Source organism: Anarrhichthys ocellatus, unplaced genomic scaffold, assembly GCF_004355925.1.
Source record: "Anarrhichthys ocellatus isolate YVR2014 unplaced genomic scaffold, GSC_Weel_1.0 scaffold762, whole genome shotgun sequence".
Lineage (NCBI taxonomy): Eukaryota > Metazoa > Chordata > Actinopteri > Perciformes > Anarhichadidae > Anarrhichthys > Anarrhichthys ocellatus.
This window is the reverse complement of record NW_022280736.1, coordinates 1-11551: the sequence shown is the minus strand read 5'-3', so window position 1 is coordinate 11551 and position 11551 is coordinate 1. Positions and strand designations below refer to the sequence as shown.

At 40.0% G+C, this 11551-nt stretch overlaps 3 protein-coding genes across 4 annotated transcripts in view; 1 reads left to right on the top strand and 2 right to left on the bottom strand.

The window, feature by feature from the left end:
- The window catches only part of LOC116376974 (phosphatidylinositol N-acetylglucosaminyltransferase subunit Q-like), a 13680-nt gene extending 8130 nt beyond the window's left edge, over nt 1-5550 (bottom strand). The window contains exons 1-6 of one of the 2 annotated variants that reach the window (XM_031838487.1): nt 5524-5550; nt 2526-2723; nt 1979-2165; nt 1352-1545; nt 865-1061; nt 490-621 (exon numbers count right to left, since the gene is read on the bottom strand). In XM_031838487.1, coding sequence (XP_031694347.1) covers nt 490-621; nt 865-1061; nt 1352-1545; nt 1979-2165; nt 2526-2678 — 863 coding nt within the window. In that variant the 5' untranslated portion in view covers nt 2679-2723; nt 5524-5550. Of the gene's footprint in view, nt 1-489; nt 622-864; nt 1062-1351; nt 1546-1978; nt 2166-2525; nt 2724-4609; nt 4694-5523 lie in introns of those variants that run through there. The other variant, XM_031838486.1, reaches the window with a different exon arrangement.
- A 488-nt stretch (nt 5551-6038) lies between these two features.
- Nucleotides 6039-9738, top strand: LOC116376973 (protein-lysine N-methyltransferase EEF2KMT-like). Its single transcript, XM_031838485.1, has 8 exons — nt 6039-6162; nt 6796-6858; nt 6954-7034; nt 7382-7483; nt 8257-8390; nt 8516-8751; nt 9271-9408; nt 9508-9738. Exons 1-8 carry the CDS (start codon nt 6046-6048, stop codon nt 9624-9626), a joined length of 990 nt encoding a protein of 329 aa, XP_031694345.1. The 5' UTR covers nt 6039-6045; the 3' UTR covers nt 9627-9738.
- On the bottom strand, nt 9160-11429 carry LOC116376975 (putative glycosyltransferase ALG1-like; the record flags this gene model as incomplete). Its single annotated transcript, XM_031838488.1, has 3 exons — nt 9160-10717; nt 11110-11185; nt 11311-11429. Coding segments are annotated over 3 exons (327 nt in total), but the record flags the coding sequence as incomplete, so codon positions are not given.
- Nucleotides 11430-11551: the final 122 nt, after the last annotated feature.

Genomic DNA, 11551 nt, shown 5'->3' with positions numbered 1-11551 from the left:
AGACAGAGAGACAGACAGAGAGAGAGACAGAGAGACAGACACAGACAGAGAGAGAGACAGAGAGACAGACACAGAGAGAGAGAGAGAGAGAGAGACAGACAGAGAGACACAGAGAGAGAGAGAGACATACAGAGAGACACAGAGAGAGAGAGAGAGAGAGAGAGAGACAGACAGAGAGACACAGAGAGAGAGAGAGACATACAGAGAGACACAGAGAGACACAGAGAGAGAGAGAGAGAGAGAGAGAGAGAGAGAGAGAGAGACATACAGACAGACAGAGAGACACAGAGAGAGAGAGACAGATAGACAGACAGACATGTAGTGTCACTGGTTCATCTTTGTCTGACAATAATAATAATTCAAGATAAACTAGAATATTAATATACATTAATAATAAAATACAATAACTGATACTCAATCAGAAATATAGATACAGTGCAGTAAGAAATTGTACTTACACATTCCAAATGTAACATGTAAAACAGTTACCTGATGAAGTGCGTGTGTCCAGCGGCCGGTTTCGCTGAGCTCAGCGTCCTCATGTGTTCGGTTCTGTAGCTGAGCTGCACACATGTGGACAGCTTAGAGGACAGGAAGCGCAGCGGGAAGAGGCTGAAGATCCTGAGGAGCAAATATGAGGATGAGGATAATGAGGATGGAGATAATGAGGATTAAAGTGTCGCTGCCTCTCAGCGTCTGGATCAGAGTGATCCTCCTTCAACACTGACAGAACTGAGACAACACCAATCTATTGACAGAATACTTAATTAATCTCTAGAAGAAACATGTATATATCTTATAGAGAGAATGAAACATAAACATGTATATTTATGTTGTTGTCTGTCTGGTCTCCTCCCTGCTCACCGGGCGTTACTGAGCCAGGTCCAGATGGAGAGCAGCCAGCTGAGGAGCATGCAGAGCGGCACCGAGGCCTGTTTCAGCAGCTCCACGAGGATGCTCGCCTCTCGGCCGTCAGACTGCCAGTGAGTCGACTTCAGAGGACCGTCATCGTACCGGTCCAGGAAGAACAGAGGAGCACTGCCGGCCACCGACTGGAACATCTGGACCAGAGGAGGAGGAGGAGGAGGAGGAGGAGGAGGATACACTTGACTCCCTGTTCACATGGACTTGTAACTTGACCTTCCACACATGTACTTTACTCTGTACGTCCTCTGGAAACATGTCGCTTCAGATTTTTTATAATGTACATAACACAAGATGAAAAGCAGTAAAATTCATGCTGCATTGTTATTTTTTTTCTGCATTGTGAGAGAAACAAACAACAGAGACTTGCATCCTACGAACTCTGTAAGATTTGATCAAAGAGAAGCAGCTGCTCTTCTGTCTCTACCTGTCTCAGCTCAGACGGTGGATCCGTTTTGGGGTCAGGAACTCCGTTCTCGACGGGGTGAAGCTGTGAGAACATCACCTTCTTCTGCTCGTAGTGGACGAAGATCACCTTCTCCTCCTCCTCCTGCTCCTCCTGCTCTTCTTCATCACCTCCCTCAACCTTCTTTTTCATTTCCCGCTGAATTACTTTTCCATCTGGCCAAGACAAAGATGATTCACTGTAAACTCCTGATAGTTTACTTTACTTCCTTCAACAAAAAGTCCTGCTGAAGTTTATTAAATACTCGACACAGATAAGAAACTTATTAACTCTAAATTAAATAAATTAAAGTGATAGAAACTATGAATCAATGGTCAATACTTTTCACCCCAAAACCAGCAAATTATTAACAGTTGAATTGATTCTTGTCAAGTTGCAAAGAGACGTGAACTGAAACTAAAGATGAGAACTTAATGTAATGTCTCCTACATATACATATACATATATATATATATATATATATATATATATATATATACATATATATATATATATATATATACATATATATATATATATATATACTTCCTATCAGGGAGCTCCAGTCCTGCTGTATAAACCCAGCGGACCTCAGTCTGAGGGTCTTACTCTGGTCCCGGCGGAGGACCTGGCAGGTGAAGCCCGTCTTGCCCAACTCGCGGTTGATCTGGAGCCAGCGCTCCTGGGGGAAGATGGTGCTGAGGTCTCTGAGGAAGCTCTCCATGCCCTCCTGACCGTCTTTGGGTAAACTCCAGGAGCCCAGCACCGACAGCTCCCCCCCACTCTGAGCCTTCATCTGGGGGAAGAAGAGGGAGGAGGAGGAAGGACCAATAAAGACTTTTAACTTTGGTACCTTAACGAAGAAGTGTGCCTCATTTCAGTTCACGTACAAATTGAGCAAGAATTATGTCCACTGCTCATCTTTGTTTGGATAAAAGAGGAGCAGCCGGTTAGAAATCTGGTATTAATGTGTTGCAGATTTCATCCAGAAGAGTCCTTAAGAAATCTGAAAACACCTTGAAAACAGCTATTAATCTTTTCAGAAAAACAGATGTTTGGCTCTGTGACTGAAATGTCATATGACTACATGAGAGGTTCAATCTGAGCCTGATCCAGACCTGAGGGGACACAGAGGTGTGTGCGGTGCTGTACTGACCTGCTGGACGTACTGTTTGACCTGTCCCGGGATGAACGGGTAGTGGATGACCGCCAGCACCACGGCTGAGTCATGGCCGGAGATCCAGCGGCCGACCAGCAGGCCGCTGTCCGCCCGGTTACAGCACTGCGGGAAGAAGACCTTCAGCACCATGACGTCACCGAAGCTCAGCGTTCAGCCTGCAGCAGCTCTGAGGATCTGAGGAGGAAAAACAAGCAGCTCTGGTTACACAGAGTGGGGAACAGCTGGTGCAAATCTATATTTCTATTATTATTATTATAGAAAACAACAATGTGTTCGTCCATCTCTCAACCATTTCTGATTTATTAACCCTGCATGTGTCTTGAAACCCATTTGTATCTTTAAAACACACAAATATGTAGTTTTTCTTTTAAAGGGTTCAGCAATAACTCCAAGAAGTTTACAGGAAAGAAAAGAAAAGTGAGAATTGAAGCTCCAACCTGAAGCTGGTGTGAAGCAGATCTAAAGAGCAACGGCTTGATAGCGTCCCGAACATTTAGTAAAAGTAAAATTCACGTCTTTTGAGATCAAATGTGATATTTTTGACAGAAATTGGGATCATTTAAATAAAACGAGACGTTAAACAAACAAACAAAACAAACTTGACTGTTTAAATAACTGAAAATGAGAACATGGTCTGAGAGACCTTTAAGCTAATTTCCTCCAGAACTTACTAAAGTACAATTTTGAGCCACTTTTATTTTACTTGAGTATTTTCTTGTGTTTTATATTTCTACTCCTCAGAATCTCAGAGAGAAATGTATTACATTTAACTGCACTATATTTATTTGATAACTGTAGTTACTCCTCTGATTCAGATGAATAATACAAAATATACTAAACAAATACATTATGATTTATTATTATGGGTATAAACAAGTACACTAGAATAAGCCTCACATTTACCAGCTTCAACATTACAGTAATGTACGTATAATGTAATTATTATTATCCAATAATAAAATATTCTTTTATATTATTGTATTTTTACTTTAAGTATATTTTGATGCTAGTGTGACGACCCTCTCTGCCTGTTCGTTTGGCTGCCTTCCTTGCAGGTGTGGAGGTGGGTGTGGCAGAGGGTCGTCAGGCAGAGTGGAAGCACCTGAGCACTCAGTATAAAAACCCTCTGGATTCTCAGTTGGTCTCTCGCTCCTTCCTGAGACACCCACTTTGGTTGCGGTTATGGTTTGTTTTTACACTATACAACACTGCACATACACTTTACACGCACCCACTCACTTACACTGCTGAAATGACTGACTTCACATGTCACTGTTAGTTTATGTTTGTCTTTTATATTACTTTAAACTTAATAAATAATTAATGAACTGTTTCATTGAATGCGTCTCCCTTTTTTGTCATGGCCGTTCGGCCCGGTTTGTGACACTAGTACTTTTGTATTTGAGCTAAATTTTGAATGCAGTACTTTTACGTGTAGCAGAGTACTTCTACACTGTGGTATTGTTACCACTGAGTACTTCTTCCACAACTGACCACATTTCAGATCCACAACAAAACATCAAGAATACATAAAAACGAACTGTAATAACAAGTATTATAAGTTATGTATAATAATACCCGATGTAGTGTATCTTTGTTATGTATTAAAGATATTCCTGTTATTAAAGACGTGCGATGGGAGGACACACATCAAAGGAATGAAACGGAAACAAACGGCACGAGGCGGTTGACCTACTTTTTATGACCTTGACATATTGAATGTCTCGCGTGTTGTTGTGGCAACAGATAGAGCTCGAGGCAGCTATTGATGTGTGACGTCAGTGGCTTTAGATTTAGCGCAAAACAAATGTGTTAAATTACAAATAAAATGTTTCTGTTCATTTAAAAAGGGACAAAGCACATTAATTAAAATTGAGACCACTTGAGTCCATCGTGTTAATGTGTCAGATTTAGCCATAAAGGCTACCTTTCATCTGCAATAAGATGCATTTAAATATAAAAAATTATGACACTACATCATCTCGCGGAGAGGTATGACGTCAGCTGTGTAATGACAGTGTGGACACCAGATACGTGTGTAATAAATATACATTATTTACCTTCTTTAACACCGATAGAAGCTTTCACCCTCCATTTGTAACGTCGAGTAGAGTTTAGTTAAGTCGCCATATTGTTTGTTGACAGTCCTTTGCATAAAATGCTCCGGTGAGAAACACAACGTTCATGTGTGTTCCGGTTATCGTCGTACATCCGGTCGAGTTGTATTTAAAAACTAACGATGTAAAATAAGAAACTCCAGTTGGACTATTACCAAATAAATTACGAAAGTTTGTTTATTTTAACATCATACATTTCTTTTGTCGACTCTCTCAAATGTGTTTTGGATCGCTTCAGTTTGGTCATTTTGGTTTTTAGTGTTCACCGGAAGTTGTATTTAATCTTTCACAATAAAATAGACTTCTGTAGCAACAATTTAGGTGAACAAAATATTCAACAAATATGAACACATGGTAACAGAAGTCTGGGGACAGTTTAAGTGGTTTACAGCAGGTTTACTGATGAATTGATATACAAAAATAAAAATATCAACTCTTACAATAAACGTATACATTTTGTGGACCAAAATGTTCTGGCCATAATTTTTGTATTTGTTTACCCCGACCACTACAGTTAATTAGTTGATTCCAATTCTAATATTCATGTTTTGCATTTGACCTTTAAAGCAGTTTAACTGTACATCAGTGACAATATGGAGTGATATTCTACGTGTGAAAGGAGTCCTACACTAAGCCTGTAAGTCAAAAGAAATGTTTTCTGTCTAATGAAAGATTAGAAAAGTCAAAATCCTTTAGTCCGACTACTTAGTTGTCATTAATACATTAAATTGATTATGATCAAAATCGGAATAATCAGTAAGCATTAGAACAAGGAAATTGATTGAAAAATCATCTACAATACTACTACTGCTACTAGTACTACTACTACTAATAGTAATAATATACTTGTTACTCACCACTAAATGCTCAGTGTGTGTGTGCTGCTCTCAGAGAATGAGGAGTTGGCCCAACTGTAAAGAGATTTATCTCTCCTGCAGTGACACAGCAAGAAAAGAGCGGGATGACCTTACAACAGGCTAAAAATAACAAACAATATTATTGACAGATTATAAACTTCATATGAAAGCCCATTTCCGCCAGCCAAAAAATAAAAAGGTAACTAACAATAAAAAAAAAAAAATCCACCCCCCGAAAAAAAGAAAAGATTTACATTTTTTTTGCTGGCGGAAAAAAAGGAGAAAAAAACAGATTATTATTTTTTAATCTTTTTAAAAAATTTTATTATTTTTTTAATTATTATTATTATTTTTTTAAATATTTTTTTATTTCATGGATATTTGTTTACAGATGCGAAGTTCTTGTTAATTATATATAAAATATAGTAATTTGAATAAAAAACTCCACCACTCGGTAGTGTAGTTCTAGCGCGATGCCTTCTGGGTAATCAGGAAGTAAACACAAACACGTTGAGAGAGAGCATGGAGCGTTCAGAGCAGAACCAAACCTCAGGCAGCAAAAGAGACAAGGTGGATGTTTTACGGGACTTCCGGGAGTCTTTCTTCGCAATGAGTCAGCTGGTTTCGTTCCCCTGGACCGTGAGTACCACCGGGTGATAACACAGCGTCTCTGTGTGAACATCACACCGGACTTCATTCACAAAAGATGTTGTGTGTCAGAATATCATTCGTATTATTCCACAGATCAGCGGACTCTCCTGTGGGATTTGTCTCCACTGTGTTCTGGATTTTTGAATATTTTATTGTACATTTATTTGCAAAATAGAATATGAACATAACAAGCGATGCAGACTTGTTGATTTGTGTAAAATGTCTATTTAATAAAGGTCGATTTTATTTAAATTCAGTGGTTTTATTTGTCACGAAAACAAACGTGAAATGCAGGATGTAAAGAAAAATAGTGTGATATATTAAGAATATATATATATATGTTAAAAGATCACAATTGATTAATATATGTGTATATTCTATATCAGTCTTTATTGATGTTCTGTTAAATAGTAAATAAAGGAAGAATGCTGATAGTAGAGTTATTATTATTGTTGTATTATTTAAGTCAATATCTGATAATAAAAGGTGAGATTACACCCATAATTCTGAGAAAAAACATTCACATTTCTGACTTTCTATGAATAAGTATTTGAGCAAATTCACCTCATTAAAGGCTTAAAACAGCTTCATAGTTTCTAACTGACCATTTCTACATTTCAGTTTTTAGGAAAAGATCTCGAATCCAACAAATCGTCAGATCTGATTTCAGACATCCTGAAACAGGTCAGTCAGCCGGCACACAATGATGTCATGATTTCATGATCATAAAACATTTATCAATAATATAATCAACAATGAATCTTTTGTGTTTTTGACAGACGTGTCTTCACTCTCTGTGCCGGAAGTTTCCACCTTCAGTCAGATACAGGAAGCTGTTCCTCTCCGAGCTCATCAGACAGGTCTGTCTGTCTGTCTGTCTGTCTCTCTGTCTGTCTGTCTGTCTGTCTGTCTGTCTGTCTCTCTGTATGTCTGTCTCTGTCTGTCTGGCTCTCTGTCTCTTAAATAACTCATTAGTCAGTTAGTTATGGTGACAACTAACAATTACTTTTCATGATTTTGTTTTGATAATGTAAAAAATGTTTACACCATATACGCCTCTGGTAGAGACCTGTCAATCACCGTCATTTTCCCATAGACTTCTATACAACCAGAGGAGTCGCCCCCTGGTGGACACTAGAGAGAATGCAGCTTTAACACATGAGATATTCCACTCTTAGAGTTAGAGTAACGTGTCGTGTCCTTACAGCAGGAGGCCGCGGGCTGCGATCCGCTGGACGAGCTATACGACGCTCTGGCTGAAGTGGTCGGTGCTGAAGACTCGACCGAGTGCTACAAGAGCTACATTCTGGTACCGAACCTGCTGCACCGTTCACCGGCTCACAGCCGGGATCCTCGTGGTGCCGATGACTAAACACACACGGATGTATTTACCTCAGAGAGGACTTCCATCAGGCTTCATAGTCAGCTTTCATATTTCATAAGATAAATGAGTATCAACACTTCTGTCCGTCATCGGGGATCCAAAATGTCAGAAAAATCCTTTCGAAATGTAAAAAAACCACGCAATAATATTTTTAAAGCCTTTATCTCGAAATCATGTCATCAAATAAGTAAATTATTTAGTTTCCCCAAGATCTGGTTCATTAAATCACACCTGATTTCAGCATTCAAGGTCTCGACTGTCGGAGGAGATTCATAACTGAACAGTAACTCCAGCCATGAATTTGTGATGTTGCGTTCGTTCTTGGCTCCCGTAGGAATACCGTCTCCCCTGACATTCACTCCCCGAAATATGTAGAATAGATGTTGACCCCTTATGATGCCGCTGGCTTAGAGCCTCATGTGGGTCCTTCTGGTTGTTCCAAAGTCGAGGCTGAAAACTAAAAGCTGACCGTGTTTTTGCCATCAGGACCCCTCAGCTTTGGAACGACCCACCTGAGGAGAGAAAACTTTTAAATCACTTCTTAAAACACATTTTTACAGACTGGCTTTGATGTGATGTCGACGCTTTATTGCTTTATTTTATTATTGATATTATTTTCTCTCATATCGATTGTTTTGCTTGTTATTAATATTAACATTATTATTATTGACATGTGGGTGTTGTTTCTCGCCCTGCAGCCCAGCGGTGAAGCGGTCAGCCTGCTGGAAAACGTCGCTCTGATCTCAGACGGGACCACCGGCCTGGTGACGTGGGACGCCGCTCTGTACCTGGCCGAGTGGGCTCTGGACCACCGGCAGAACTTCACCGGCAGGTATCCTAAAACTCCTAAAAACCACCACGAGAAGAACGACGCCGATGAGAGAAAAAGTTCGTTTATGACCGGTTCCCTCAACTCTCTTTTTAAAATCCGTCCCCTCTGCGCCCTCCGGTCTGCAGGACGGTTCTGGAGCTGGGCAGTGGCGTGGGTTTGACCGGCATCACCATCTGTCGCTCCTGCGGCCCGAACAGATATGTCTTCAGCGACTGTCACCCCAGAGTCCTGCAGAAGCTGAGACACAACGTCCGGCTGAACGGTCTGACCGAGCGGACGGTCGGCGTGGAGGAGCTGGACTGGACCTCAGCATCGGAGGAGCAGATCGCTCAGATCGGGGCCGACACCGTCATCGCTGCAGGTCAGAGTCCAGATGATCCGTTCTGAAGGATTGATATCAGAGATGAAAACACTGAGACGGAACCAAAAGAATCTAAAACGCTTCATAGAGTTTGGTCACAAAGTAATCTGATCCATCGTTAACATAAACATATTGATCTATTCAGCTTTAACAGAAGTCTCACAATTTAGAAGCTTAAACAAGTGAATCATTTGCTTTTTCAAGAAATTTTCATTTAGTGTTGATTCTGTCTCCCCCTGTGGACTAAAGTGGTAGTGTTTCTGATCACCAGACTTTAAAAAACCTCATTTTACTGCAGCAGGGTCTGACAGTCTGCCCCTCTCAGTCCTGGTTCTGGTTCTCTTGTGCCTCCCTTCCCTCCAGCGGGTCCAGCAATACGTCCTGGGTCTCCAGCAGCGTGGCGTCATATAGGATCAGGACTAAACTAAGACTGTTAAAAGTTCCTCACAGTAGAAACTTCACTATTCTTTGAAGCCTCCCGCCTCGTTCAGATGCAGATGTTTCCTCCCTCCTGTACAGATGTGGTGTATGACCCAGATGTTGTAGAGCGTCTGGTGGAGCTGCTCTCTAAGGTCCTAAGGTGTTCGTCTCCGGAGGTCTTCATCTGCTCCACCATCAGGAACCAGGAGACATACGGCGGCTTCAAGCAGCAGCTCGGTGAGACAGAACTTACCTCTCTTTATGAATGAGGCTGGTGTGGTTTTATTTATTATTTATACTTATCGACACCTTCTGAATATGTTTTTATTTTGACAGAAAAAGCAGGAATCGTCCATCACGTGATCACAGGAGCCGTGAGTCAGGTGTTTCCTTACAACAGAGTCTTTGCTGTAGAGATGATCAGACTGTTCAGGCGACGCCACCGGAGACAATAAAGATTTTATTTACAAATGTACATCGTATCAAAGTCCTTTTTACACATTTAGGTGCCCTGAAGTAGAAAAAAACACACTGGAATGAAAAGGTTTTTATTCAGGTCCTTGTCATGAGCGTTAGGTAAAAGGTAATAAGGTTGTTATAACTCTTATTTACATTATTATGTGTTAAGACTATATAAGTGTTGATAGCATTATGAACTTGTTTATTGTTAGATAAGACATTTATAAGCACTTATAGAAAACTTGTTAGTTTATATACTTATTAAGAACATTAATAAAAGCTTTGAGTATCTTATTAGTATTATTACACAACTAACTTACCTATTATATCACGTCAAACCTTTATTAAGATGAGTACGTACTTTATTATACATTTATTATCAGTTTTAACACAACTGTTAATAAATGCATCATAAAGGATTTATTAATTCTAATGATTTGTTCTCGCTTTAGATTCCAGTACCTGCATTAAGTCGACTGCTAATAAATGTATAACATAGTATATTTAATGTTAATAAAGAAACAATGAAATAAAAGGTAAGTTAGTTAAACACTAAATGTGTTCGTAAAGCTTTTATAAACAATTATAAAATACTCATAACTTAAGGGCTTATTATTATTTATTTATATGTTAAGCGTTTAAACTGTTAAAACTGTTATTTTCAGTGCTAACAAATACCATATTATATAATACACGTTTATAATGCTTTTATTAACATTGATATGGTTATTAACATATGCTAATAGGAATCTTATAAAGGCTTTATTACCTTTTAACTAACGCTTATTACAAAGACCTTAATATAGAGCGTTACTGTTTGTCAGTGTTTCTGCTGCATTTCGTCTCCAGTGAAACAAAAGAAGCTCTTTCTGTCTTTCATCCCAAATATTCTAACGTGACTCGTCAGCCTTATTGCTGCTAACACAATGTAACAGAATCCCGCTCTGGTGTCCAGTCAGGGAGCCGTGATCAGAGGCAGGACGTTCTGGTCCCAGTTGTCGTCCCAGTTCTGCCCTCTGCTGGTCTGGAGGTTCGTCCTGAACTCTCCCAGTCTGCCGTCTGAACTGGGAAACTCTGAGAGGAGAGACTGGAAACACACAGCTCCTTTAAAAAGCTCTGCTGGATTTCTCACTTTATACTTTAGTTCAGTTTCTTTGATGATCAAACTTACAGGTCGACATGTTTTGGTGACGCAGAACAAAACCAGTAAACTGATGCAACGAGTCGTCTCTTTCTCTCGTCTGACAGCAGGATCTCACAGTAAAGGTCGACTCTTAACGCTTCATTCGTAGTAATACAGCATATTCAATAAATAAGTCATTTTTACGCAACAGAACCTGATACAACCACACCACATAACATCACTACTGTCCCTTTAACTTGTCAGCTCGCTGCAGTGATGTACAGGTCTACTCTAGGACCCAGTGACATCACTGCTGGGTGTGGTTAGAGGTGGAACAGGGAGGTGTTTCCTCTCACCTTGAGCTGCTCAGCGAGCTCCTGAGAGTCTCTGAAGATCAGTCCGTTCTCCTCGTGCTTCACCAGCTCATGTAGACTGAGGAGAAGAGGCATCTTTAACACTCTGTGTGTGTGTGTGTGTGTGTGTGTGTGTGTGTGTGTGTGTGTGTGTGTGTGTGTGTGTGTGTGTGTGTGTGTGTGTGTGTGTGTGCGCGCACACACCAGCTGAAGTGGATGGCACAGACGGGCAGACAGCAGCCAAACATGTCGACCACCTTCATGGGGAGATCCAGACCGCTAGAGGACTTGTGGAGACAAACACCCAGATCTGCTGAACCTGAAACACGCACACACACATATATATATACATATACATATATATACATATATATACATATATACATATACACATATACATATATATATATATATACACATATACATATATATATATATATATACA

Excerpts from the sequence above, each read along its gene's own strand:
- LOC116376973 (XM_031838485.1), top strand. The coding sequence starts at position 6,046 with ATGGAGCGTTCAGAGCAGAACCAAACCTCAGGCAGCAAAAGAGACAAG. Across the intron at positions 6,859-6,953 it reads TTTCAGACATCCTGAAACAG|ACGTGTCTTCACTCTCTGTG; the intron begins GTCAGTCAGCCG and ends TGTTTTTGACAG. Across the intron at positions 8,391-8,515 it reads CGGCAGAACTTCACCGGCAG|GACGGTTCTGGAGCTGGGCA; the intron begins GTATCCTAAAAC and ends TCCGGTCTGCAG.